Genomic DNA, 27900 nt, shown 5'->3' with positions numbered 1-27900 from the left:
TGTCTCCCAAAGCACCAGTGAGAAGACGGGAAGCACATCCTCCAACAGCTGTCATGGAAAAATCAAACGTCTACGCCTTAGTCACTGCTGCAATTGTTGGTTTGTTTTTTACTTCTTTCTATACGCCTGTCTTTTCATGAATTTGCATTTCATTTTAGAATTAGAACCAATTCAAAATATTTATTTTTTCCTTGCCTAAGGACAAGTGACCTAGAGCTGCATTTCTTGCTAAAGACAGCTTTCGCTTCTCTCCACACAGGAAGGCACTGAAGATGGTTTAGCAAGAGCAAAAGTTGATGTGTTTGAAACAAAGAAAACTTTTAGTGCCTGCAGTTATAATTAAATCGTAACATGTCTGAGTTGGGACTTCTTGAGTCCCAGGCAAGTCTTACACCTGCCTTGAGCTGTCAGGTGCCCCGAGAGTCGGCGTCCTGGGCCGTTGTGCTTCTGTAGAGAAGGAGCCCGCTGTGCAATCCTCCGCAGAGGTGGCTTTCTTCTGCCATCAGCGCCTGGCCCGCCATTCCCCTGGAGGGGAAGGAAGTGTCACAGTCTTTGGGGACCATATGGTCTCTGTCTTGTTACTCAATCGTGCCATCGAGTAAAATGCATCCGTAGACAATCTGTAACCGAGGGTGTGGCCGTAGTCTGCGAAAACTCCGTTTATGAAAACAAGCGACAGGCTGGATTGGCCCAAGGGCGGTCGTTCACCAGCCTCTGTCCAGTATTATCAGCATGGCCCCAGCTGAGTCCTAACTCCTTGTTTCCTCTTTTTTTATTAGGAAACTGTCCTGGTGAAATGTGATCGGCCTGCTCACCCTTTGATTAATAAGACATATAATTTCGAGAGGTAAGTGCTTTGATGCCTAAAGCGACGTTACACAAATAACGAATTTCGCATTAGCATTTGGCTCACGAGATTCACAACACATCCTGCCATTTGCACTGATTGCCCAGCAGCGAAGACCATTTTGCAGAGCAAGCGAGTCTTTCCAGCCAGTGGTGCTGGAGCCGCGGGGCGACCCCTGCAGACGGGAAGTGACCCTTGATGTGTGTACCACACCTTTTGCAAAAAGTAAGTGACATGGAATCTAGACCTAGATATGAAGCATAAAACCGTAGAACACAGGAGCTCGAGAAACGCCACTAAAAGCGTGATCTATACACAAAAAACATCTACCGGACTCGACCACAATGAAACCGTTCACTCCGTGTGCGACCTTGTTAGGGGGACGAGCCGGCAAGCCCCACGCCGGAGAAACCTCGGGTAAGCAGAGCTCCCCGAGCATGTGTGCCCAGCAAACAGAACAAACCAGCCCCCTCAGCAGGCGGGCAAAGTGTCCGGACAGGCGCTCCCCCAGAGCGAGATGCTGACGAGTTTCCCGGGAAGGTCAGCTGAGAGCCCGGCGAGCCGCCTGCCCCCCGCGTCAGGATGCCCAACCCGTCAGACTGACCGGACCAAGTGCTGGTGGCCTGACATGAAACGCATGCCGAGCCCACGACCCTGACATTCCGGAAGAGACCAATCCAGGGGTGAGGAGAGCAGGTGAGAGTCTGTCCGGAGCTAGGAGGCTGGGAAGGGACTGTCACCTGAGAGGCCGCATGAGGGAGTCTCTGGGGAGAGCTGTTCTCCGGGGTGGCGTTGCTGTGCATTTGTCCAGACCCACACACCTGTCGCCTCAAAAAGTGAAGTCTTCTCTATGTAGATTTTAAAAATACAAACAATTTTTCAAAGAGACTTTAGGACACCAAAGAACCAGTTGTGATGTGTGGATCCCGATCAGTCAGTAAACTCCTACGCTGTGTTTTACAAAGACGGCTGACGTGGCCGTGCGCATTTCCGATACAGAACACTGCCGCGGTTCGTCATGGTAACGGGATCAGTCAGTACCGATGTACCAGTCTCGCGTGTGATGCCAGAGACTCCGGGTCAGTGACACCAACACCAGTGGGGCCCCAGGGAGAGAGAAGCAAACCCCTAAGTTTGGTCAGAGACCCCACCTCCTCTCGGTGACAGACAGAACCAGAATCCAGTGGTCGTGAGCAGAGGCCTCTGGAGCATGTGTATTTGATCCTGCAAAGTAGAAGTTAACCCGTTTGTCTGTCTTCCCCCAAAATGACGGGAGGACCTCGGAAGGCTCAGGCTTGCACCTTGCAGCCACCCAGTCAGACGCAGAGACCCCCGGGCCGTAGGCTCCCCACCAGACTCAGGGCCCTGAAGCTCCATCACCCCCACCCCACCCCACCCCACCCCCGCTGTGCTGACCATGTCCGTGAGGACTGGGATGTGGAAGAGAACACGGAGGGGCAGTGTCACCCCTGGGCCGGCTCTGTGATTGCTGGTGATCCTGCCCGGGGGGGCTGTGCCCTTCACCCCTGGCGGCCACCACCTCCACGTCCTCTCTGGGGACATGCGCTCTCGGGACCGGTGAAGACACAGGAGGGCTCCGGCCGCCAGCCGTCCCGCCACCCCACTGTGCCAGATGCGGCTTCTCGGCCCCAGAGGGACCCCAGTGGACCAGGAGGGGCAGGCCCATCCACGCAGGGTTCTGGCCTAGGAGGGAAGTCACACCCGCAGACTCCCGCCCTCAGACCTTCCTGTCACTGCTGTGCTGGCATGAGGGCGCGGCGGTCTCAGACACACTGGCCGGCTGCCTGCACAGCAGGATTTGTGCCCCGGGGTCTTGTCTGTGTCCCTGAAGCACGGGGTCCCGGGGATGGTCTGTGAGGCGCACACTCTGGAGTCTTTGCCTTGAACGATCTCATCCAGGCCGAGAGGCTCAGCACGGTGCCTCCCTCCGCACGTGGGAACTTTCCCGCCGCCGTCCCCTAGCTTCCACTGCTGCTGGCCCGGAGCCTAGCGGTCCTTTTGTCGGATGAACATGTCCAGACCTTGTGTAAAGAGACTTTACCCAGAGGGCTGGTCTGGCCAGGGAAGGGGTTCCAAGCTCAGGACCGGAGCTGTGGCCCGGCGGGCCTCTGGCCTTGAGGGTGCCAGCCCCCTGGGTCAGGAGAAGGGCTTCCGTTTACAGGAGTGGAGTCGGGGGCTGCCCCGGGGGAACACTGGTCTCACCCTGAGGCCAGCCGGTTCTCAGGGTGGGGGGAGGGCTGTGAAGGATCCCCCCAAAACTCTGATCCGGTCTTTATGGGACCGCTCCAGCTGGGGATTTCCCTGCCCCAGGGCCGCTGTCCATATCCATGTGACCTGCAGGTTTGGGGTTGTGGCTCCTCCCGGAGGACCCCCCGCTCCATCTGGAGCCCACAGCACACTCTCTACCATCTCTGTTTATCAGGACCCGCCCTTCAGGCCTCACCCTTGCAGAGGGCCCGGGCCCCCTGTCCCCGTGTGTCGCCACTCCAGAGGGCGGGCCCACGGCCTGGCGGCCTCTCCTCCTGCTGCTGGAACGTTCCCCTCCCTCCGTCCATCCAGGCTGTGTTCTGTATGGCGTTACGTGTTTGGTTATGTGTCTTCAGTGTTCGGTGCATGTGGAGAGGGGAGGTGGCCACACCTCCAGAGCCCACCCTGCCACGAGGCAGGTCTTTAATCCACCTCACGTTTACGTGGCCCCTCAGATTGTTTCAAGCCTGTATGTGCAAATCAAGTCCCTCGACCTTCTCAGAAACACCTGGGCAGGTGCCACGGGTGAGGAAACCAAGGCCCAGCTGGTCACACACCTTTCTGGAGTCAAGTCTGGCCAGCTACCACCTGCAGGAACCGAGAAGGGCTGGCAAGGGCGCTGGGGTGGGGACGCGTTGGCCAGCCATCACCAGGACCTTGTTTTGGGGAGTAGGGAGGGAGGGTGCCCACAGCTCACTCAGATTCCAGGGTTTCTGGGATGCTCGGTGGCAGTGGTCACAACGGGCTGGGTGGGGTTTGGACAGACAGGGAAGATCTCGATTGTGCTGTTTGAACAAAAGAAATGAAGGAATGTGCACAGGTCACTGTATATCTAGGTTAAGAAGCAAGAATTTAAATTTAAATCTCCGTGGGAATTTATTCTGGGGAAATACTGTTTTGGTGCTCAGGACTATCTCCCTTCATAAACAGTAGAGCACGTGGGGCTTATGAAACCAGGCCATTGCCTATTTTATAACAGCTTTTTATGGAACTAATAAATGTCAAAATATTTTATTTCAGTTCTGAAAGAAAATCTTAACAGTTTCAGTACTTAATCCCTTTTCCAAAATAAATATGCGTCAAAGGAAAATACACTCCTTACTATTCAGGAAAAATATGAATGGGCCCAGAGTCAGAGGATAGTTGCTACCTTCTAAGAGGAATAAAAATATGTTATTATTTGTTAAAATGGCAAACTAAAAGTAACAGCCACTGACCCAAAATGCCATAAGAAAAATACTAAGTAATTTTATTGTCTCAAGTCTAATTTATGTATCGGGTGGACGAAGGTGGCCGCGCTCTCTCCTTACGTGCACTCAGGCCATCGTGGACCCGAGTTGTGTTCATGTTGACTCCCCTGTGGTCGGAGTTCGAGGCTTCTCCAGCCTCCCACTACATGCAGGTGGAGGGCTACAGGTGAGCCGAAGGTATCCGAACCCAGTCCTGACAGCTCAGTTAACCAGGATACAAAATGGCCAAAGGCATAGGGAAAGAAGAGGGTCAGGGACCCCCGGATGCCTCCAGTGGGGCTGGGTGTGGATTGGAGCCGGTGGGGGGTGCTGGCTATGTGGAATGAACGCCCTCCACGTGGCCTGGCCTTCCCCCTGCACCTGCAGCTTCTCGCCAGGACACATTAGCGCCTGGGGCTGCAGCCGCCGTGGCCGAAATGTCACCTGCACCTGGCGGGGGCTGGATGTCCTCCTGTCAGGTGGCTGAGGGCCACGCACCATCCTTCTCTGTGAGCGCTCAAGTCTGTAGACACTGTTCTCCAAAGAGAGAGAAAGGATTTCTAATATAAAGAGAAACATTAGGAGCATTATTTCTACAATAGAAGGAAATGTTAAAGTTTAACATAAAGAGGATTGGCCTTTTTCTTCTCTATTTTTAGGGTGTTAATCTTTTATCTGTGATTGAAGTTGCAACTCTTTTCCAAGTTTGTTATTTGTATTCTTCTCCTGAAATCTCTTAGCCATGCAAAAGCTTTTTCCCCTTTAAGTATAGTTACAAAGGTCACCAGGTTAGAGAAAAATACACCCATGTGTTCTAGTAATCATGTGGTTTATTTTTGACATTAAATTTGTGATCCATTTGGGATGTATCCTAGAATAATTAATGTCTAAGGAATGGATCTCGTTTCTCCTTTTTCCATGTACCTTCCCAGGTACAGGGACAACACTTAGTGAAACAATCTTTCCCTGCTAATCTGAGATGTCTCCTTTATCCTACAACTGCCAGGCACAGTTGGGTCTAGTTCTGCGTTTGTCTTGGACACCCTCAGGAGCTCGCAGGTGCAAGCAGGTGCAGGCTGCACTGCCCTCCCCCACCCCCATCTTATGGAACCAGTTGCTTCATTGTGTCCAACTGCTGACCTCCTGAGTAATGACTCAATACAACGTTACCAAGTGCGGGTGGCAGGACCTTTGACCTTGGCTTCATGTTGGTGGGAAAGACCTGAGTGTTTAAGTAAGACTCTCACCAAGCCTAAACTATTTACTATTTAGGAAAAGTTTGCCGACCCCTGCAGTAGATTAGAAATTTAGAAGACATTCGGCTAGGAGCCACAGGAATGCCGCGTTTGAATCATGAGTTGTTTTTTTTTTTTTTAAGATTTTATTTATTTATTTGACAGAGAGAGACAGTGAGAGCAGGAACACAAGCAGGGGGAGTGGGAGAGGGAGTAGCAGGCCTCCCGCCGAGCAGGGAGCCCGACGCGGGCCTCCATCCCAGGACCCCGGGATCATGACCCGAGCCGAAGGCAGACGCCCAACGACTGAGCCACCCAGGCGCCCTGAATCATGAGTTTTAAAAAACCAACAGGAAAAGTAAGCTTACCAGAGAACTGGAGAAATGTCAGAGAACATGGACTGACTTTGGAGGATGATGTTGAGGAATTACCGTTAATTTTTTTTAAATGTGGTAATGGTAGCATCATGATGTTTTTTGGAAGAGTCTTCATCCTTTTCAGATACATACTGAAACATTTTCGAGGTCAGCTTCCACAGGCTCCAAATGGAGGGCTGCAGGCTTGCGCCAAGTAGCAGGCCGTGGGGATTCGGTGATAAGTTGAAAAAAAAAAAAAAAGATTCAAGGGGCCCCTGGGTGGCAGTCTGTTAAGGGTCTGACTCTTGGTTTTGGCTCAGGTCATGATCTCAGGGTCGTGGGATCGAGCCCCACATTCAATGGACATTCTGCTGAGCGCAGAGCCTGTCTGAGATTCTCTCTCCCTCCCTCTGCTCCTGCCCACACCGCTGTTCTCTCTCAAATAATAAATAAATCTTAAAAAAAAACAAAAAGATTCAAGAGGTGCCTGGGTGACTCAGTTGGTTAAACATCCAGCTCTTGGTTTTGGCTCAGGTCATGATCTCAGGGTTGTGAGATCATAGCCCTGTTTCTGCCGGTGGCGCCCCAGCACCTAAAGCACATTTTGCGGGTGCCCAAAAGGCACAGGATGTGACAGGTCAGGTCCCCTGGGAACCCCATGCCTCCCTGCTGCACACACAGCCTTGCACTGGGCTCCACACTCAGCAGGGAGTCTGCTGGAGATTCTTTCTCTCCCTCTGCCCCCATTCCCCTGCGTGTTCTCTATCTCTTTCACGAGTAAATAGATAAATAAAAATTAAGAAAAAAAAGATTCAAGAGCTCAGCATCATACCACTTGCCCCAAATGCCCTCCTGATCATGCATAATAAGCAACATTTTATACATTTAAAATTACTCCTGCTTCTAGAAATACTATGGATCAATTGGACAATATGACACATTTTGAAAATGAAAGAAGAGAAACATTTGGTACCAGCTAAATAAAAGCCTGTATTTCAGGCATCTAAGCTTAAAAGCAAAGCACATTGGATTCAGTACAACTGACCACTAGTGCTGCTTTCATATATTTGGTAGTCTGGCACAAATTCTGCTCTTCAGCTGCATTCCAATCTTGTTTCAAATTGTGCCGTGAGCTGCATTTTTTAGAAGTTCCTTCCTACTTAGCTGTATTTGTGCGTGCTTATAAACACAGAACCACATCGGATTCCCCTTTCCATAGCAGACATTCCAGTCCCATGACGCATATGGACATTCTGCTGAACTAACCTGGGACCTAGGAAAACAATACTTTGGAGAGCTTGAAAATAAAAATTAAATATTACATATCCGATGTTGCCCAGAGTATGATTTTTACATTATTCTTGTTGGACCCACTTAAGTGGAGCTAATTTAGTCCCAGGATAATTACATGGTATCCTTTCTTTTTTTCTTGCTGGCTTGCTTTTTCTTTCTGCTTTGCAAGCATTCATAATTGTGTTTTTATAACAGAGGAGACATTTCTTCAGTCTTCCTTAACCTCTGTTAGCCTGAGAGGTAATGGGATTGATCTCCAATTGTTACAAAGATGGATCCTGACTGTGTTGGTGGCTTAGATGAGAAGTGGATAAGGCTTTCGTTTTTAGCAGGTTTTCATATTTGGTTAATGATGTAAATCTCTTGTTCTTTTAATAATGAGTCATTTTTCCCTTTGCCTCTCAGAGTTTATGGCCCAGCAGAATCTCAGCAGGTGGTATTTGGGGATGTGTGCCCGCTGCTTACGTCTCTCTTAGATGGGTGAGTTAAAATATCTTCGAGGCCAGTGATCACAGTTATGAGTAACCGTGAGTAGATCTCATTCATGCTACACGATGAGTGTGTGACGTTAGAGTCTGAGCATTTGACGGCAGAGCAAACCCGTAGCCCCATGTCGATTAGTGTCCATGGGGGGGTGGGTAGGTCTGTCTGCCAGGAAGAGGGCCACCCAGGACTTGAGGAATGGCTGTCAGTGGACACCTACTCTCTGGTTCTAGTGACACGTGTAGACTGTGAGCAGTTGCCCTTGTGCTCTCTGGGACTCTTTCTGCATTTTAGAATTTTCGGAAAGTCTGTGGAGTGTGTTAACACTGGACTGAAGAACTCATGATCCCTTTGGGACAGAGCCTCTGGCCCCGGACCCATGACCACCGGTGATTCCCAAGGTCACATCTTCTGAGTAAAGATCGCGTCTTTAGCCACAAATGGAACCAGATATGTGTGGCTGAGACACAATACGCCAAGACTTCCTACTTCGGGGTGCTGGGAAGGACCCCAGTTTGGTGGAGGAGTCTGCGTTCAGCGTCCTAAAGAAGGCATATTCGTGTTTGCCCAGCAAAGGCTCCTGCAACAGCCAAAGTCCACCAGCTAGAGGCTATCATTACAGCCCCATTTCCGCCCGCGGCGCCCCAGCACCCAAAGCACATGGCAGGCACCTGAAAGGCATGGATGTGACAGGGCAGGTCCCCGTGGGAACCCTCTGCCTCCCGCTGCACACACCTGCAGGGCCAAGCCTCCCACAACGATGCAGTTTCTCCTTGCACCCTCCTTCTGGAATGCTGGGGCTTTGAGACCCATCCAAAAAAAGTTCTTCCATGGAAAATGATAGGAGGGCTCTTTTTCTTTTTTTAAGTAGGCCTCTTTTAAGTAAGCAGATTCCAGAAATAAAAAAGGCATAGTGGTTAAATGATCTTTGCCAGAGTTGCCTTTCCCTTTTAAATGTGAAACAGATGGCATTATTTTGAGTCCTGAGCTGCTTTCTTCAAGAGGCTTCTTTCCCCTCTGCATTCCTCAAGGGCGTGTAAGGTCCCCATAAGAGCTGGTGACCCGCTGAGACCAAGGTGTTCCCACCAGAGAAGTGTACCATCATCTCAGGGAAGGTCTGAGATACAGAATGCAGTGAGGTTTTTGTTGTAAAGACCTTGAGACTTTTCAATTCCGGAAGACAAACAATGCAGGGTGGTAACTCTGAGGTCCTGGGTCGGTCTTTGCCCTGATCGGCTTCCCGCTGGACTAGAACATTCGGTCCTGGAGGGAGGCCCCCTGGTCACTGTTGGAGGTGCCGGTCAGCCGGAGCGCTCCTCACAGACTTGGCATTCGTCACAGCCTCACTAGCGTGACTTGCTGGGAGTGCCTCAGGCTAAATAGCCCATCCGCTTAAGGGTCCATCCATGAAATCAGAGTCTCGAGGCGGGGCCTGCGTGGGGACAGTCTCGTCCCCTCTGTGACGCGAAGGGGGGGTTTAGGCCTTAGCATTCAGCCCCTGCAGCAGGTCTGGATCACCTGCACCTTCACGGCCAAGATCATACGTTTATATTATTTATATATTTGTATCATAAATGTATACCCTATTATCATATAAATTTATGTCCATTTTCAAATATTCTTTCAATGTTCCGATCTTCCCATTGACATCTTGGGCTGAAGAAACAGCTGGAAGGGAATGCAGGGAGCCAGCAACCGTCCCCTGTCCTCTGTGATGTGACCCCGAGCTGTGGGGTGCAGGGGGCAGCGCACCTGTCATGGAGACAGTGTTGGTGCATTCTGGCTGACTGCGGGTGCGGAGTCACCAGGTCCCCTGGAATGTCAAAGTCTCAGAATATGTAACAAATGTCAGCCGTGCACGCCGTCATATAGATGATAGGGAAATATTTGTAGAAAACCACAGAGAAGTGTCATTTCACATGCATTAGGAGAAGCCCCAGTTTAGTAAGATGAACTTGCTTTGGGCGACCCCAGCTCTGCCCTGACGGAGTGGACAGGGGGTCTTGTTCAGGGTGGGACCCCCGCGTGGACTTTGAGCACAGGGCACCAGCAGTGGGCGCCCAGAGGAAATGTGGAATCACCGAGGAGAAGCAGGTGCCGATGCGGAGCGTGTTAGGCGCGTGTAAAGGTGAGTGTGGTTCAGCCCAATGCTGTGTAACCCAACAACAGCAGGATTCTGCAAAAACACAGCTCCGGTCCTATGAAAGCCTGCTTTGTAAGGGATGGAGTAACAGAGGAATACAGAGCAACATGTATCAAAGTTTCCATCCGAGGGAACATTGTTCTTAGAACCCAGTTAGTGCAGGAGACTACTGTGCGGGTTGCAGCGCTGACATCTGTGTTGGGTTTCAGGTACAATGTCTGCATTCTGGCTTATGGACAGACAGGGTGTGGGAAGAGCTACACCATGTTGGGTCCACGTTCTAAGGAGGCGCACGTCCCCCCATGGGGCCCGCACAGAGACCTCGGAATCATGCCCAGGGCTGCCAGAGAGCTCTTCAGGTACCTGGGGGCAGTGAGCAGAGGCCCACAGCGGCAGCAGGGAGTGTGGGAGGCCAGCAGCACTGGGAAGGGATGCGGCGGACGGCTTCTGTTTGCGGAGACCACACCTGACGCTCCTATTGGAACACACTACCGTCCAGTGTTTAAATACTCGGGCCTCCGTACCACAAACCCTAGAAATTCTTATGGCACATACATGTTGAAATCCTGTCGTTAAGACAAAACTTTTTTTTTTAAGGGTTGCTTCTTTCTTAAGATTTTATTATTTGTTTTGGGGGGGAGGGGCAGAGGGAGAGAGAGAATCTCAAGCAGATTCCCAGCTGAGCATAGAGCCTGACTCAAAGCTTGATCTCACAACCCTGAGATCATGACCTGAGCCGAAATCAAGAGTTGGACTCTTAACCAACTGAGCCCTCTGGCGCCCCAAATCAAAACTTTTTGAAAGAGACCCCTAGCTGGACAATTTCCCTGTTCAGGAGAGGATGGAGCGTGGAGGTTCTCTGCCCCGGGAGGGGACGGGGAGGAGCGTGGGGGTTCTCTGCCCCGGAAGGGGAGGGGGAGGAGCGTGGGGGTTCTCTGCCCCGGGAGGGGACGGGGAGGAGCGTGGGGGTTCTCTGCCCCGGGAGGGGAGGGGGAGGAGCGTGGGGGTTCTCTGCCCCGGGAGGGGAGGGGGAGGAGCGTGGGGGTTCTCTGCCCCGGGAGGGGACGGGGAGGAGCGTGGGGGTTCTCTGCCCCGGAAGGGGAGGGGGAGGAGCGTGGGGGTTCTCTGCCCCGGGAGGGGATGGGGAGGAGCGTGGGGGTTCTCTGCCCCGGAAAGGGATGGGGGCAGCGGGAGACCCCCGCTGTCTTTTCCTTGCCTCCTGGCCCTGGAAAGAGCCGACACAGCTGGTTTTCTTCTTCGGAGTTACAGCGAGAGCTGGGCATGTTGAAGATGCTTCTGTTCTGGGAAAATATCCCTGGAAGAGACCCACTGCATTTTCCTGATTTTACCAATACAATTACTCCTGGAAAAAATTAGTAACAAGTTGTCCTTGGCACTCCAGGTTACCAGGGGATCCTGGAATAAAGGTGTGACATTCCACCCTCTAGGCCTGGACACAGACCATCCCTGCCTCCAGGGGCCTCCAGGGGCCACCGTGCAGAATACTCACTCTCACTTTGCACACCCTGCTTTCAACGCACTGTGGCTCACTGTGTGACAGTGCGTGGCATGTCCCAGTGAAACCGTCTGCCCCTCGAGAGAAGGCCTCTCCCAGCAGCAGGTCTCTGGGGGAGCCGGGGGCCTTCCGTGCTGCCCACCCCCTGGATTCGGTTTCTCACTCTGTGTCTCCTTGCTGAGGCTTTTCGCGTCTTAAAATCAGGGCCAAAGACATAAGAACTCGCACACAGCCTAATGTTTTGGAGCCTCTTCAAACCAATATTCCTTAAGTATTAGTACCAATAGAGAATGCGTTTATTAAGTTCACTAGTACTAAGTACTTCTGAAGAGGCCCTGTCAGGGCAGGCGGGGCTGTGTGCTGTGTAACAACCATTCTGGAAATCTCAGTGGCCACGAGGCCGGTGCGGGGTGCCGCACGGGGCCGCCACTCCTGAGTGTGTGCTTGTGGGTTGTCAGAGGTGGGGGAGGAGGTCTGGGGCGTGTGGCCAGCCTGAGGACTTCTCCTGGGAGGAGCACGTCAACCCTGCCTCATTGCATCAGCCCAAGAAGGCGCATGGCCACAGGGCACCTCGGGGGTCCCTGGGGCGGGGCTGGGGATCTCGGGTCCCAGAGCTCTCCCTCTGGGGACACGGCACTCCATTGGGTGTTTGCTCTGGTTTCAGAATTTCAGGGGGCTGGGACTGCAGCGTTAGTCCCGGACATGCTCTGCAGAGCCAGGCCGGTGCTGGTGGGAGAGCCATCTGCCCCCCTCCGGGGAGACCTTGTCAGACCAGGCAGCAGCCACATTGGCCAGAAGCTAAGGGGGGCCACGTGAGACCACGGTAGAGCTGTAGCAGCTCTGGGCTTTCCTGAGGGTCACGTGGAAGGAGGGGCCCCGGAGACACCAGGGGTCAGGAGAAGATCTTGCAGCGTCTGCCGCGGAGAAGGGCCCCAGGGGCCGCTGCCGTTCCAGGCTCCGGGGCCCTTGCGGGAGCCTGCCGACCGCCCTCCCAGCGCCCTGTGCTCATTGGCACCCTTGGCGTCATGAAGGGGCCTGGCTCCTTCCAGCCCGGTGACACCACAGCCTTTGTGGCAGATCTCAGCTTATCAGCAGACGTGAGGAGATTTTCTACCTGCCAGACTGAATGTACAAGGAGTACAGAGAATGCACGTGATAATTTCCAGCCCTCAAAAAGCCCAGAACGAACACAGAGAGGATCCAGGAGGATGTGCAGGACCAGGGGCGGCCCTCCCACCCGCCCTGCCTCAGGGCTGCCCCCTTTGTAACCTCACGGGAGCCCACACGCATTTTTGTGTAAAATGTGCCACAGTAGGCATCCTGCCTACTAAACACTCGGCTTCTTCAAGGCAAAGACTGAAGGCAACGTTTCAACACCATTTGCAGAGTCTAACAAACTACTGAACACCAGAGAGACAAACGAACCAATGCATGAAGCAGATCAAGTACTTAAGTAAATGGAAGGAAATCTTCAAATCAGCTCCCTGGTATTATGTAGATAAGAAATTTTGAATTTCGGGTTTTGTGATGCCCGAAGACACGGCCGTTCACACGAGGGGTGGAGCCACACGCTGAGGTCAGGTTTGCATGAGCGTGTTCTCGAGAGCGGAGGGGGGACGCCCAGCCCCCAGCTCAGCTGGCCTAGCTCTTCGCCCTTCCCACAGTTAACGCTTCTTAGAGTCTTCCCTGCAGACCCCAGCACGGAGGACAATCCAAATGTGAACTCTGTGCCGAAAATTGTTTTCACTGGAGAATTTATTTTTTTCTTTCATCTTAGTCTTTCTCATTTTTTGACTGTATCACCAGAAGACATTAATTGCTCATTTTATCTTGGCTCTCCATAGCTCCTCGGTAAACTCCGTCCATCCATGCTTGTGTAAGACGCACCAGGCTGCGCGTTTCCTCAGCACAGACACCCTCCTCCCACGGTGGACTTCCAGCCCCGGATCCAGAATTCCTCTGTGGACAAGAAAGCACCGTAGTCAGACTCAGATTGGTCTTACTGAGCACGTGTCAGACAGGCCATGATCCCCAGAAGACAGAGGCGGCCTCCGTGGCCTGTGTGGGAGCTTTGCGGAAAGGCACTAGCGGGGCGTGGGCGGGAGGGGCCGGGCTGGTGGTCACTCTTCCCCTGACTGCGGTTATGGGGTTTTTCTCTAAGCGGGTAGTATCTGTATTTTTAAACCTTCCCGTGGTCAGCACATAGCACTTTACAAGATGAAACAGAAGATGTGCAGTAGTTTCTAAGAGGCTGGGTAGGTTGTCAGGAGGTCCCGGGCAGGACTTGGCTGGAGGTCTGGGTGCGGGCTGGGCTGGTGGAGGAGTCTGCGCTCAGTCCTCCCTGGAACAGAGCAAACCCCAGCCCCGGAAAGGTGCTGAGCCCTCCTGTCCTGGCAGCTGGCTTTGGGCTTCTGCGTGGTGATGAGACTCGGGTGAGGGGCTTCTGCATGGAGGCTGCGTGCTCTCCCCACATCCTCCCCTCATGGGCCTGGGATGCTAAGGGTCCCTACCGATGGCTGAAATCATTGATTCAGATACAGCTCAGGTAAAGCAGTTGTTCCCAAGACAGTTGCTTACCCTGCAGTTCGAAGAGAATTTGCCCTTCTTCCCGCCGGTGCTACGACGCTGCCCGGTACTCACGGGCTGGGGGCCTCGCTGTGTGTCCTGGACGGCAGCCTGTCCTGTGAGAGTGGGTCCCCTACAGCTTTCTTCGCGGGGCCGCCCCAGTTCCCGTGGTGGCTGAGTCCCTCGTGTCCCCACCCCCAGACTTATTTCAGAAAACCCATCAAAGAGCCTGAAGGTTGACGTGTCCATAGTGGAAGTGTATAATAACGACATTCTTGACCTTCTGGCCAAAGAGCGCCGCACGGCGGTGTCTGGGCCGAAGCGTGACGCGCGGACAAGCAAGGCGGCAAAGCGGGAGGTCTCTCCGCCAACCCGACAGTGAGTGTTCAGCCGTGGCCCGGCAGCTTCACCGCGACCCCTTTATTGCTGAAAGGGTTCGCGGTGTTGTTGCACTTAGGATGTGTCGTGCATTTTTCCATTTGCTTTAGAAATTATCTTTTTAAAATCACAGTTAAAACAGACACGTTAGGGCGCCTGGTTGGCTCAGTCGGCTGGGCGACTGCCTTCGGCTCGGGTCACGATCCCTGAGTCCCGGGATCGAGTCCCGCATCGGGCCCCCTGCTCGGCAGAGAGTCTGCTTCTCCCTCTGACCCTCCCCCCCTCACGTGCTCTCTCTCCCTCTCATTCTCTCTCTCAAATAAATAAATAAAATCTTTAAAAATAAATAAATAAAACTACTAAAAAAAACCCAGACACGTTAATTAACCTTTTAAAATATCTTGATGACAAATGTGTGGGACAGGTTCCGTCCTCATGTTCCAGATGAGGGAGCGAGCTTGGAGAATGGACCTGCCTGCGGTCCCGCCATTAAGTATAGACGTCCTCATTTCCGCTTGTACGTGTCAATATTTGATAGAATACAGTAATTATTCATCTTGTAAATAGGGAAGGCTCCTCATATTTTTTAAAAATATTTATTGATTTGACAGAGACAGAGAGAGACACAGCGAGAGCGGGAACACGAGCAGGGGGAGCGGGAGAGGGGGAAGCAGGCTTCCCGCGGAGCAGGGAGCCCGATGCGGGGCTTGATCCCAGGACCCCGGGACCATGACCTGAGCCGAAGGCAGACGCTTAACCATGGAGCCACCCAGGCGCCCCAAAGGCTCCTCATCTTGATTAAAGACATTCCTCAAAGTTACCTGTTCCCTGAGTCCACATCCGGCTTGCTCGTGGGGGGCGGGGGAAGGCTGTCTCCCCTTGTCGAGGAGGTTTAGGGTAGTGAGCCTGTCCTGGGATCTCAGAGTCAGTAAGGGAAGGGTCTGCGGCTGTTTCTAGCATCTGAAAAAACCTACAGGATGGTACACTGAACCCTAAGTTTGCACAAGGTAACCAGAACTCTCAGCTTTTGACTGATAAGACTCAGAACAACATAGGTCTCGCTGATGGGAATTTCTGATTAGCTGTCATCTCTCACTAACTAAAATAGGGAAATGGACTTTTATTGGAGTCCACGGGGGTGTCCTGAAACAGTTGATTATTCCAGAGTAAAGCAGCTCATGACACGTCAGTCAGGCCTCAGAAGAGGAAGGCGTTTGATTTGCTGTTATTTTGTATAAGGTGTGCTTCAGTCCGCTTTCCTACAGTAGGCCCCCTGGGTCTGTGGGGGGGGGGTGGGGGCGTCGCTTGCCACCGCCGCGGCCACGCTCCCCATCACCCGTGCACTCTGCCAGGCCCGTCCACAGCGCGGAGGACTTCATCGCGCTCGCCGCCGGAAGCCTGCCGCTCAGGGCGCGGCTCGCCACCCAAGTGCACGCCTGTTCTTCTAGATCCCACCTGATAATAACGGCCACTCTCACCGCAGCCTCCCCCTGCGGCAGCCCCGGTAAGTGGCCGTGCGTGCCTGGGCAGGGGCACGGAACAGAAGGTGCACGGAGCCCGAGGGTGGCAACTGCAAACACTTCTTTGGAGGGTCTGGAACCCAGGCCGAGAAGAGTGGGGATCGGGCTGAGGGACGGAGGGAAAGGCTTTGTTAAATAGGGTGTGACACGGGGAGAATGGGCATATTACATCTGGGCACATGATGCCCGAGTCATGAGTGAGACTGTGAGTGTGATTTGGGTTTAGAAAGTCACAAACCAGTATATACAGTGGTGCCAGTTATGTAAGAAAAGTAAGGCACGGGTTGCAAGGGTCTGGACATCCCCGTCGGTGAAGACTGGGCCAGCACACAGGGTCATCTGTGGGACTTGCAAAGCACAAGGCCCCCAGGCTGGGATGGACGGGCCGAGGACCCAAATCTCCGTAGGCTCCCGGTGCCAGAGGCCACGGGCAGAGGACAGCTGGTCCAGGGCCCACTTCACACGTGGTCACACAGATGCCTGGCCCCGGGGCGGGGGGTTGGCACGCCCCTGACCCTGTGGCTGCCAAGGTGGTCCAGGAAGGGAGGATGGGGGGTGGGGGCTCAGTGCAGAGATTCCTGACCGCCCTGCACCCCCCATACTCGGCCCAATGAGTCCCAGGACCGGGCGCACCTGCAGGGAGGGCGGGGCCGTGCATGGCAGGTGCTGTCCAGGGAGCCCAGAGCCGCTAGCCACACGGGAGAAGGCTGTGGAGACCAGAGTGGATTTTGTGTTTTTTTTTTTTTTTTTTGTAAATTATGTGTATTTTTTATGCTTTCCACAGTGAGTATATTATTTAGGTTTTAAAAAAAAATCTCTTTCGGAAGTCTGTTTAGGAATAACGCTCAGTGAAATGGACACACATGGCAAAATGAAGACCAGTTTTGTCAGGATTTCTGTGGGGGCCTAGGAAACAAGGGTGGAGTTTACCTCTGTCAGGGCCCATCGGGTATTAATTTGTGTCATTACCGAGTATTTCTGGAAACGTCATTCGGTGCTCATGAGACTGCGTGGGCACTGGCTTCCCTTTCCCTGTTTTACCCAGAGAAGCCCCTCCCTGTAGCCAGCCCCCGACCCCCGGAGTGTGGTCCTTCGGGATGAGGGCCCACTCCTCGGCGCTGTGGGAAGCTGAGGGAGGCTTTGTGGACGTCACTCCCGGGTACATGTCACCCCCTTGCAGCTGACCGGCAGTCACCTGGACCACCGCTCGAGGGGCGGCCAGCCTGGGGCAGGGCCTCGCCCGGGTCCCCGGGGGCCCAGCGACCCGCGGAGCAGGTGCATGCCAAGCTGCAGCTCGTGGACCTGGCGGGCAGCGAGTGTGTGGGTGAGCCCAGGGCGGAAGCCTCTGTCCGGGGTGAGTGGGGATGTGGGGCGTCCTCAGCAAGGCCCCCGTCTGCAGTGAGCTCACAGCTGCTCCTCCCAGTGGGCAACTGTCCTTCCACGGCCGCCAGACGCGCTCGTCCCAAAGCGATGCCCCCTCCGCGGCTCTGCAGCGGCCAGCCCGTTCCCAGCCGAGGCCACCCAGGGTGTCCGAGGAGGACATCGGTAGGACTGAGGGGCTCCCCACTCAGCGCTCCCTTCCTGAGAAGCGGCAGTTTTGCTTTCCCTCATTCGTTTCTTGGTGTTGCCAGAGAATTCGTTGCCCAAGCTGCCCACGTGGCTGGGTCTTCTCGCTTTCCCAGGTGTGTCTGGAGTGACAGGATCGGCCCTACGGGAAACTCTGTCCATAAACCGGAGCCTGGCGGCCCTCGCAGATGTCCTGGGGGCCCTGTCGGAGCGCAGAGGCCACGTCCCGTACCGCAACAGCCAGCTCACCCACTTTCTCCAGGATGTTCTCGGTAACACAAGGGCCCCCCAGAGGCCCCAGACCACAGGACCCCCGGGGGGTGCCACAGCACACTCCCTCCCGTGGGGGGGCTCGCTCCCTCTTGGGGGACTTCCTGGGCCCCCAGGTCACTGTGGTCCCCTCCCAGAGTATTTCCAGTGCTGTTCTCTGTCGCCGTGCACTGGGGTGGTTGGTTTGCACGTGCCTGGCCAGCCCTCCAAGTAGGTCCCCGGCCCCTTGCGGGGCCGCCTCCGCGTCCTGTGTCCCATCCTGTTGGGTGCGTGGTGGGCTGCAGCTCACCCCGAGGACAGCTGCGGTAGAATGTTCTAGGCTTTCTATGCGTCTCATCCTGGCGTCTCTTCTCTCTCACTGCAGATGGGCTTTCTCCACAGGACGAGGCAGGGCTGCATCCAGGGTTCATGTTTCGGCTTCTCCCTCTAGCAGGGCCCCTGATGCACGGGGCTGGGTGCGGGGCGGCGGGGCCCATGGGAGACACACGAGCCGTTGCTGTGGCCTCTCGGTGTCTGTGTGGTTTGCCTCCCCGTCCTTCTGTCTTTCCCTCTCCCTTGTCCCTGGGTTTGCTTTTCCTCCCAGGCCACTCAGCAGCCCCTGTTGTCCGACAGGCTGGGGAGCCCTGGGTGCTCTGGCTGGGGGACCCCGCCATCTTGCGCCCTCACCAGGAGCGGCCCGTGCCCAGCCCCACGCCCCCGAAGCGGGCGTCCGACTCCATGTGGGCTCCGCAATAGCTTAGCTGTGCCGGGTTTCTCTTGGGATCTTTCACCTGCCGTTGCTTTTTATTTTAAAGGAGGTGACGCAAAGCTCCTGGTGATTCTGTGCGTGTCCCCCTGCCAGACACACGTGGCAGAAACGCTGCGGTGCCTGGGGTTTGGGGCCCAGGTGAGGCAAGTGCAGCGAGGCCAAGCTGGAGGGGGCAGTGCGGCCCCCCGAAAACCCAGGTGAAGCAGGAGCCGTGGTCGGGTTGCCTGTGTTAATGGATTCTTGCGCCCTTACGATGAATTTCCTGTCATTCCTTGACAATGTATGTGCCCTAACACAAGCTCATTTACTTTGGACTTCATAAGCCTGTTTTCCAAGGAACCAGTGACATGCTGACCCATCATCAAGGAGCAGGAGATGCCCAGCAAGAAGCAGGGGGGCACAGGGACGTGGCGGCTGAGCAGAAGGAGCTGTGCTGTCTGCCTGCCAACGGGGAAGGTACAAAGACCAGACGATCTGGGGTCGCAGTGGAGTTCCAGAACCACAGCCCCGGGCTCTCGTGCTGGCCGCCTGACCCGGACACTTCCCTCAGCCCGTAAAGCCCCGTTCCCTCGTCTCAATATGCCGGGTGAGCAGAAACATGCCACCAAGAGCAGATGTTTCGTGTTACTGCTCCTCCTTTTGCAATGACCCGTTGTCCCAAGCCGACGTCCCAGAGCTGGCCATGACGCGTGACACGTGGCGGGCCACAGGGTCTCAGCGTGGGGGCCGTGTGTGGGGTCCAGGGGCCCTGGGAACTAGGATGTGGCGCGAGAACCCACCCCGACCGTGGGCCGCGCGCTGATGAGGGGTGCGTGTCGCAGTGTCCGCGCGGCAACGGGGATTGTTTGGGTGGAAGCTGCTCTGAGCTGCGCCCACAGGCGTGCGGGCGTCACAGACCAACAGGACACGCGGCCGTGCCCTCGCCATGCATGCGGCTCTGGAAGTGAGGCTCAGATGCAGGTCCCCGCTGATGCTTCTGGAGCACGAGTGGCTTAAATGTGAGGAAAACCCGTTCACACCTCAGCCTGTTTTACTAAGAGTGAGCAAAATGTGTTTTCTAGTGATTAGCACAAACCCAACAGGCCTGCTCCTGCGTGTGGCTCCGGGGACGGTGTGCGTGGCCCTGAGGGAGGCACGAGGACCCACGCCTGCCTCAGTACCCCCGGGGTGCGTCCAGGGCCTTGGCTCCTCACTGGCCTTCCCGTTCCTTCCTGCACCTCCCGGGACCCCAGCTCCTGCCTGGCTCCGGCCCGCGGGCTGTGAGGCTGGGCACGCTCGGGCAGCCGGCAAACGTGTCCCGCACAGAAGGTCACGGGGCGGGGCGTCCCCTGTGGAAGGAGGACACCACAGAGGACAGGGCAGGGCCGGGTCATGTAGATGATTGGGAGGGTGACAGATTGATTGGCTGCTAGAGGACAGACCGCGGTGAGCGCTCCTGGGCTTGTGTGCGCCCCGTGAGCGGGACAGAGACAGTAGCACGTGGACACAGTGTTCCAGTCCTGACGCAAACGTTGTCAGCAGCATGGCTGCGAGGGACACGATTTCCCAGAAAGCTGAAAACTCAGCAAAGTTACAGACAGATCCGTTTTAGAGGCTCTGACACGGGAGACTCCCCACCGCGGAGTCGGGTGACAGGACAGAAACCTGCCTTTGGCTTCACGGGAAGCAGAGTGGGGCAGTCTTCGTCTGCGAGGGTGGGATGGACGCTAGCAGGTGGGAGGGGTGTCTGGTCACTGCAGGATCCCCGTGGCAACCGGACAGCCCACGAGGCTCCGAGACAGCCCTGCAGCTCAAAAAAATCCATATGTGCACGAGGGCGGCCCCAGAGCAGGTATGCGTCCGGGAGCCCCTCCACACCCAGCCTGTGCGGGGTGCATCGCCGCCATCCCAAGGCAGGTAGGGGACCACCAGGGCCAGCTGGAGAGTGACCATGCAGGTCCTCGGCCACTCTTTGGGGCACAGCCCACTGCCTGCCGAGAACAGTCTTTCTTCCTTGCACGCGCTGTGAGTGCCCACCTCCACACCATCCATCCCCCCCTGCAGCGCAGCGTCCTGTGCCCGCCACCCCGGACGACCCGTCAGGACTGTCCCGCGAGACGGTCACGGGCCTCTGGAAGCTGAGGCAGTTACGGCCGACAGGGCAGGGACAGGGGCATTTGGGGCAGGCAGAGAGCGTGCACACGGGCTCACCTCCTGGATGCATGCTCAGGGCCCCTGTCCGCACGTGGCTGTGGCCGTGTGAGCCCCCAGGCCTCAGGGTGGCCAAGTGCCCGGCCTTAGAGCCGCTGCTCTGTGTTGGCGTGGTAATTGTGCAAACCTTGCCTCTGACTGGGCGTGTTTGGCAGAGGCAGAGAACACTTCATCTGTGGAAGAAGAGGAAACTTGAGCATGGCCTTGCGGCCCGTGTCACTGTCGGGATGCCAGAGCGCGTCCCAGGGCTTCAGGGCCTCACGAATTCCTGGACCTCCCCCGCCCGTCCCCCGCGCACAGCCTGCATCTGTCTCTGCCGCCCCCGGGGCCTGTGTCTCCCAGGGGTGGGGGCCCGCGTGCGGAGGAGGGAGAGCGTGTGGGGGCTTGTGGCCTTTGGCCCCATCACTGGCACGAAGAGAAGCCCTGTCCCACGTGTGCTGACAACGCGGGGCGCTCCAGGAATGTGCCTCCCAGCCCTGCCCCTCCCGTCACCAGCCGAGCGGCCCGCCCTGTGCCCCCCACATCCTCCTGCCCCCGGCTCCCTTCTCCTGGCTGCCCCTGCCCTGGGACAGAGCAGCCCGGCCTTCCTCAGACACAGTTCGAGCTGCTGTGCCGAGGACGCGCTGTCGCGGGGGCCTGGGTCCGCGTGCACAGGTAGCCCCGCGCCCCTCGGGGCTTGTCTCCCGCATTCTTGGGACTGGCTTGGTGCCCCCAACCCCCAGGGTATTTCAGGGATGCTGAACAACCAGAACCGGTCACATCCCCCCTCAATGCGCATTTTCCACTTGCCCAGGCGCCTGAACCCTTGGCCCTGAGCCGCTGGGTCTGTGGCAACAGCGTAGGAAGGCCCGGAGCTGCAGGGAGCGAGGCCACGGGGCGTCAGTGGGCGGGGTCCGTGGCACACTGTCTGGGAGCAGCCGCTGAGAGTGAGGGTGAGCGCGGGGCCAGGGCGGGTACAGCCGGGGGTCTCCTGTGGGAGACAGCGAGGTGACCCATTGCTGGGAGGTAAGTACTTGGATAAAAAAGCATCCGGTGCGAACTTTTAAAAAGTGTGAAGAGTACAAAGGGTCCCGAGACCCCAAGGCCCTTCCCCCACCCCCTGCACTGAACTCCAGGCTGAATCCGGAGACGCTCTTCCGTCTCCCAGCAGGCCTGCCTCGGCCTTCCTTCGCCACCTCCTGGAAGCCACTCTGTCCCCGCCCGGGGAGGCGGTAACCTGTGAAACACTGCCCCCCCAAAACCCGACCCGCGTGCCCCTTGGGGCAGTGGAGCCAACCCTTGCTGGCGAGTCAGTGGGTTTTAACCACTTACGGTTAAAAACGTCTTCATTCTGCAACTTTTAGAAAACCACGGAGTCACGTGCGGATGGGGCCCAAAGCCGAACACTGATGGGCCTCATGGTGCCCCCCCCGCTCCCCTCCTCGGAGCCCCCGGCCACCGTGCCTGGGGCCCAGCTCCTCTCTAGGAGAACCCAGGGCTCCTGGACAGACGCCCTGGTCCCCAGTCAACCCTCTCTTCTCCTCTGCCGAGCCTCCAAGCCCACGCAGCGGCTCTGGGGCAGCCAGCCATGGAGTGAGTAGGCTTTTCTGGAGAAAGGACATGCTGTGCTCTAGATTCTGTTTCCCAAGGAGGTGGGTCTAGGTGACCCAATGGCCACAGGGCAGAGTTCACCAAACCGAAGTGAAGGTTAGACATGCCCTCTGGACTCCTGGGTCCGTGACTTCGATGGGCTGTGGGTCCCCGAGCGTCACAGGCCTCTTGCACTGGCAGCCGGCCCAACAAAACTGCCCCCAGGTCCACTTGTGACGTCCTGCATGCCAGCAGGGCGGCAGCCGTGCTCCCCAGCGCACACCCAACTCCCCCAGCCTCACCCCAGGGTGGGAGGGGTCGCAGCGAGACCAGGCAGTTGGCCCAGGGAGCTGCATCAAAACAGCCCTCGGGGTTTCTGTGACTCCAGACCTGGTGATCGACCCCTGGCCTCCATCCAAACCTGGCCCGGGCCTGGCCTCCACTTTCCTGAGCCGTCTGCCCACTCCGGGGACCCGGAGGGAACCTGGGTGGGCTTCCTTTCAGCCCCATCGGCTGTAGTGCAGGGTCCTGTGCCCGGGCCCACCATACCCCTGGGGGCCACCCGTGGTCTCGGAGTGTAGGTGAGTCAGCCTACGTAGCAGCCCCACACCAGCCCTGACCTGTCTCTTCTCACAAACCATCCATCCCTACTAGTTAAGACCCATTTTCCAGGAAAACCTCTGTTTTGCCTGAAAGAAAAAGTCCTAATCTGCACAAAGGAGAAGCTGGTATTTCTGACTTTCCGGCCACTCTTGCCTCCGCCGTGTGTGTCAGGCTTTCACTTTTTCTGGGTGGGCAGGAGTGGGGAGGGCTGGAGATCACTGCCCCGGGCCCCTCTTGGCCTCTAATTGTGCTCCCCGCTCACCCCAGCAACCCCAGCTTGCCCGGTGGTTAACAGACCCTTGGCACAATTTTCCTTGTCTGTCCATGGGGCCTGGAGGAAGAATAGAAAGAGGAGCCCCTCCCGGGTTCTGGTGGTTTCTCGGGGTCAGCCAACGGTCCCCGCTGCCCCATCTGCCAAGGCCCCAGGGCGCTGGCCCTGGCCTCCCTCCCCTCCAGCCCCTGCCACCCTCAAGTCGCCGATGGGTGGGCTCAGGGGTGCTGGGAGGCTGAGTCTGGATGCGAGCCCCGACTTGCACCGAGAGGAGCCGGTCAGAAACCACATGGCCCTGAGCCCGCCAGGCTGGTCCTGCCCAGGCCTGCCCCCCACACGTCCGCCCTCCCGGACACCCGGGCCTGGGGCGGCGCTGGGCAGAGGCGCACGGCGTGTGTCCAGCGCCCTCTTGTGGCAGCTGGGGACAGGTGCGGTGTCCCCCAAGGCCGGCCGCCAAGCCCTGTCCACTCACCATGTCCGCTCACCCTCGCGTGCGCACGCGTGGGCCTGTGTGCAGGGGCCGGCCCCGCAGGCTCACTTCTGCCCCCCCCAACACCTTCTTCGCGCAGTAGCAAGTCAGTCCGCGGCGCTGAGCTCTTGTGCCCACGTTTTCTTTGAAGGAAAATAATCTCCATAGACCTTCCGTCAGAGCAGACACAACCCCGTTTGTTACTATGGGGACTGGTGTTAGTACGACTTTGGAAAATCATGGGAAGCGGGAGCCTCAGACAGCTCCGACGCCCTCCCCCCATCCTTCAGGCCCCGACCTCCTGCTGCCTGGCTCAGGGCCCTCCCTCAGTGTTTTCTCTTGTGGCCGCTAGGCTGGGTGCCCTCTGTAGCCCGGGGCCCAGCTACTTCCTGCACAGGGACCAGATGGGCAGCCAGCAAGCCTGCCCCACCAGCCCTGACCCCGGCTGGCACCTGCCCAGGGCTGGCCCGTGACGTCTTGTCTAGTCGGGGAGCCTGGGTGCCCACAGGGACCCCTGGCTACCCGCCCCCACCCCGTTCATCCGCCACGGCAGAATTGCCCCTTCAGCAACTCCAGGTCGCAGAGGAAGGGAGGTTAGAGCAGCCTTGCTTCTCTCTAAGGAACACATTTGGTAAATATGCGCTCCACGGGGCATGAGTGGCCCCCCGCCCGGCCCCGTCCGGGCGGTACCAGCACACGGCACACAGGAGAAGCCCTCAACCTCCTGGCCTGCCCGGCGCAGGCTGCTCCAAGTGTCCGAGGGAGGTGTGGGTTAGGTCTTTATTACACGTGCCTGCTGTGTACACACACAAGATTTCCTTTCACAGAAAGGATCAGGAAACCCAGCCCGGGCAGCATCAACCTCGCTGTGCGTGTGTGCACACGTGTATCCACACACGCACGTGCACACATCGGCTCACAAGCTCCGCCCTGCCTCTCCAAAATGAGCCTGAGCTGAGCTCCCGCGCCCATGTGGCCTCCCTAGCACGAGCGCGAGAGACACGAGGAGATGTCCCGGGCACAGGGCTGTGTGGCGGTGGGCTCGCCCCCACCCGCGGAGTACTCGGGACCACCAGACAGGCACGAGTCAGTCAGTCCATCTAGATCAAGGGGCAGCAGGTGTGCGGATGCGGATCCTGTGCAGGGGAGAGGCCAGAGGGGCCCAGCTAAAATGAGCCAGACCACACCCGGATGCCCATTAAGAGCCTTAGGCTCGGGGCTTGTTATGACCGTCTCACATCCCACCTGCTCCAGAGCAGCCTTTCTCGGGGTCTCTGGAAGGGATGCAGGGGCCCAGCTTGGGTTAGGAGGCAGGTGAGATGCAGCACAAGCCCTGCTCTTTTACCTGGGGGCACAGGCGCTAGTCTAACATGCACTCTGTGCACCAGCGGGCTCAGCCCAGCGACCCTGCACCATCCAGGTGGTGGCCGGCTCCAGGAAGGCCACCTGCAAGCAGGGCCTGGAGGTGGGCGTGGGGAGCGTGCCTCGGCCCTAGGGAAGCCACCCTTCCTTTTGCTAGGAAAGCACAGCCGTTAATCACAGCGAGTCCTCCCAGCCTGTAGCTGCAGCCGCGGCGCTCCTGAACCACGCGTTCCAACCGCAAGCTGGCCGCTGGGGCCATGCACCTGCCGGCACATGCTGCCTGCTCCCTGGCCTCTGAGTGCACCGATGTACAGCCCTGAGTGAAGGTCAGCTGTCCCTCAAAAGCACACTTTTCCAGAACTTGCTGCCACGTGTAAAACCACCCGGCTGTTAAGGTGGTGTGAAGCTGGGAAGAACCTCTCCAACCCCAGACACGGAGGATGGGTCAGGTGCAGAGCATGGGGCTGGGGCTGGTCCCCGCTCCACCCCATCTCACCTGCAGTCTTCTGACCCCTAAGGGTGACCAGCGCTGTCCCAGGCCAGGAGCCCTGGCTGCTCCCGTGTGACCTGTGATGGGAAACGACCGGGACACTTGGGCTCTGTCTTGGGGCGCAGAGGGAGGAATATTCAGAATCTAGATCGCGGCTTCCCTGGTTGGCCTAGCTGCCTCTCTGGCTCTACGGGCTCCGCAGGGACCCGGAGTCAGGACGATCCTGCGGCTCCAGCCATGGTGCCTCCCGTGGTGTCCGCAACCTGTGGGTGGCGGACAGGTCTAGACAGGTCTGGGGCGACAGCTGGGCCCACAACTCACAGAGAGGGATTGCAAAGCGTGGTCTAGCAGAAGCCTGTGGCCACTGCAATGACAAGTGACCATGCCCCGGGTCAAAGACTCCCAGAAGGCTGTGCACGTAGTCCGACCATCCATCAGGGTCAGTGCAGAGAGAACCCAAAGGGAAGAGCTAACATATCTTCCTTCCCAGAACAGATGGGGCAGAGCTACCCGAGGGGCCAGCGCGGCCCACCCTCCCTTGCCTGGAGACTGCATGGTCAAGAAGACTTGACTTCTGCCTCCTGGTGACCCAGATGGATGGAGCTGGGACCCGTCATGGTTGGCACGAGAGTGGGATCTACTCATCCGTCCAGGCCTGACATGAGAACCTGCTCCACACCCTGACAGGTGAACGCACGGGGGGAAGGCGCTGGGGGGCGGGGCGGACCTCGGTCAGCCAGGCGGTGGCAGGAGCCTCCAGAGCAGGAGGGGGTGAGGGCCAGAGGCCGTCCTGATGTGGGAGGCTGCTGAGGTGTGGACCAAGCCCCACTGCGTGGACGCAGTCCTGCTGGGTAGACAGAGCCCCATGTGGACGGGACTTGCCATGCAGATGAGCCATGCTGTGTAGATGCACACTCTGTGTAGACGGAGCCCGGGGTGGACGAGCCGTGTCTTGTGGATGCAGCTGTGCCAGGTGGACAAGCGGCGTGGATGAGCCCCAAGCGGGCGGAGCCACATCTGTAGTTGTCCACACCACAGACCCCTCTGGGGGCTGGTCGCCCCTGCTCACTGCACAGGTTCCCGGCGGTGCGTGGTCCAGGCTGCAGTGGTGTGGCCCTGGCACCTGTAAGGGGTAGTGTGCGTGCATTCTGCTCTCCCTCTCTGGCCACCCCCCCAATTCTGTCCTCCCTGAGCACGCACACCAGCACCCCTGGCTGGGGATGTCCACACAACCCCTTCTGCCCCTGGCCCCCAGAGTCCCTCCTCCGGAGGCTCCCGCTGTGCCCTGTCCTCACTGCACCCTGCTGGGCCCACTGTCTACACGGCCCCTTCTCCTGCCCCCCCCGGGCCCCCGAGGCCACAAGCTCTGTGGGCAGGAGTGGGGCATAGGCTGTGGCCCCTCTGTCCTCAGCCAGGACAGCTCGGGGAGGGAGCGGCTCCTTCTGCGTGGGCTCCTCCATCCCCCTCCTACAGCAGGTGCCTGGGTCCCCTCCGGGGCCCTGATGCAGAGCCCACTGTCCCGATGGATTGAGGGGCTGCTGGGTGAGGGGCTCACAGCCCTGGGCTGTTTTCTTCCTTTGAACTGGTCGGACTTGGTTAATATTAGATAGATTTTAGGAATAAGATCTGGAAGCATCCTTGGAAGTCAAGAACAGCTTGCCACCCCCATTTCCTGGGTGAGGAAGCCTGTCCGGTGCTGGGGCTCAGAGGCGGCCGCCCCAGGTCCTGTCCAGGTGAAGGCCCAGCTAGTGCTCACTACTTCGCATCCCGCAGGGTGAGCTCACCGCTGCAGAGGGGCCACGTGGGGCCGGTGGATACAGGCCGTCTCCCTTTTGGGGGCACACCCTGTCTGCTGTTTCTGGGCTGTGAGCCCCCAGCTGCACTGGGAGCTGACCCTGCCCAGGCACTGTGGCTTCTCTCCCCATCCCTGGTCTAGCTCCGTTCGTCTCTGGGAGTCACATCACAGCCCAATATTCTCTCTGTCCAGGGCACCACCCCCAGGTCCGGCCTAGCAAGGTGGGGAACCCCCAGCCCATAACCACTGGCATCGGTCCCTCCTCCTGCCCCTGGGGGGCCTGGAGCAGCCCCCGGAGTGCTCACCACCTGGGGATGGTGGCCTCTGACCCCAACGAGCACCCAACCAGGAAGGTGGAGGCCCAGGGGAGCCAGCCCCGCCCTGCCTTGTCCCCTGGAAGCCTCCCCCTCCCCCACTGCCTGGCTGCGGGTCCAGGGGTCCCTACCCGGGGGCCTCTGGTGGGCCTGGGTGGACTAAGAAAACAGGTGCTGGAGCCCGGCCTGGGGCTGCCCGGCCTGTGGGCACATACCTGGTACAGGGCCTCAGCACTCCTGCCCCTCATCCGGGTCAGCGTGACCTGCATGACCGCCGAGGGCCCCGGGCCAGAGGCTGTGAGAAGGAAGGAGCTGTGAGCAGAGCCAGGGACGAGCTCCCGCTGCCCACCCTTCTCCCTCCTGCCCTGAGGACTCTGACTTGGGACCAGGAACCTCCATGCACCCCTCGTCCAGGGGCCT

The 27900-nt window shown here is 57.4% G+C and overlaps 1 protein-coding gene across 3 annotated transcripts in view; it reads left to right on the top strand.

Annotated features, from left to right (window-relative positions):
* Window positions 1-19013, top strand: part of KIF25 (kinesin family member 25) — a 47796-nt gene extending 28783 nt beyond the window's left edge. For 2 of the 3 annotated variants that reach the window (XM_035728580.1, XM_035728579.1), the window contains exons 8-16: window positions 780-847; window positions 7634-7708; window positions 10064-10213; window positions 14137-14313; window positions 15666-15817; window positions 17014-17157; window positions 17516-17671; window positions 18464-18614; window positions 18741-19013. In XM_035728580.1, the coding sequence (XP_035584473.1) occupies window positions 780-847; window positions 7634-7708; window positions 10064-10213; window positions 14137-14313; window positions 15666-15817; window positions 17014-17157; window positions 17516-17671; window positions 18464-18614; window positions 18741-18771 (1104 nt within the window). In that variant the 3' untranslated portion in view covers window positions 18772-19013. The remainder of the gene's footprint in view (window positions 1-779; window positions 848-7633; window positions 7709-10063; window positions 10214-14136; window positions 14314-15665; window positions 15818-17013; window positions 17158-17515; window positions 17672-18463; window positions 18615-18740) is intronic. The other variant, XM_035728581.1, reaches the window with a different exon arrangement.
* The last annotated feature ends 8887 nt before the right edge of the window (window positions 19014-27900 follow it).

The sequence above is a fragment of the Zalophus californianus genome, chromosome 7 (assembly GCF_009762305.2).
Source record: "Zalophus californianus isolate mZalCal1 chromosome 7, mZalCal1.pri.v2, whole genome shotgun sequence".
Lineage (NCBI taxonomy): Eukaryota > Metazoa > Chordata > Mammalia > Carnivora > Otariidae > Zalophus > Zalophus californianus.
Note: the sequence above shows the minus strand (reverse complement) of the source record. Positions and strands in the feature narration are given on the sequence as shown.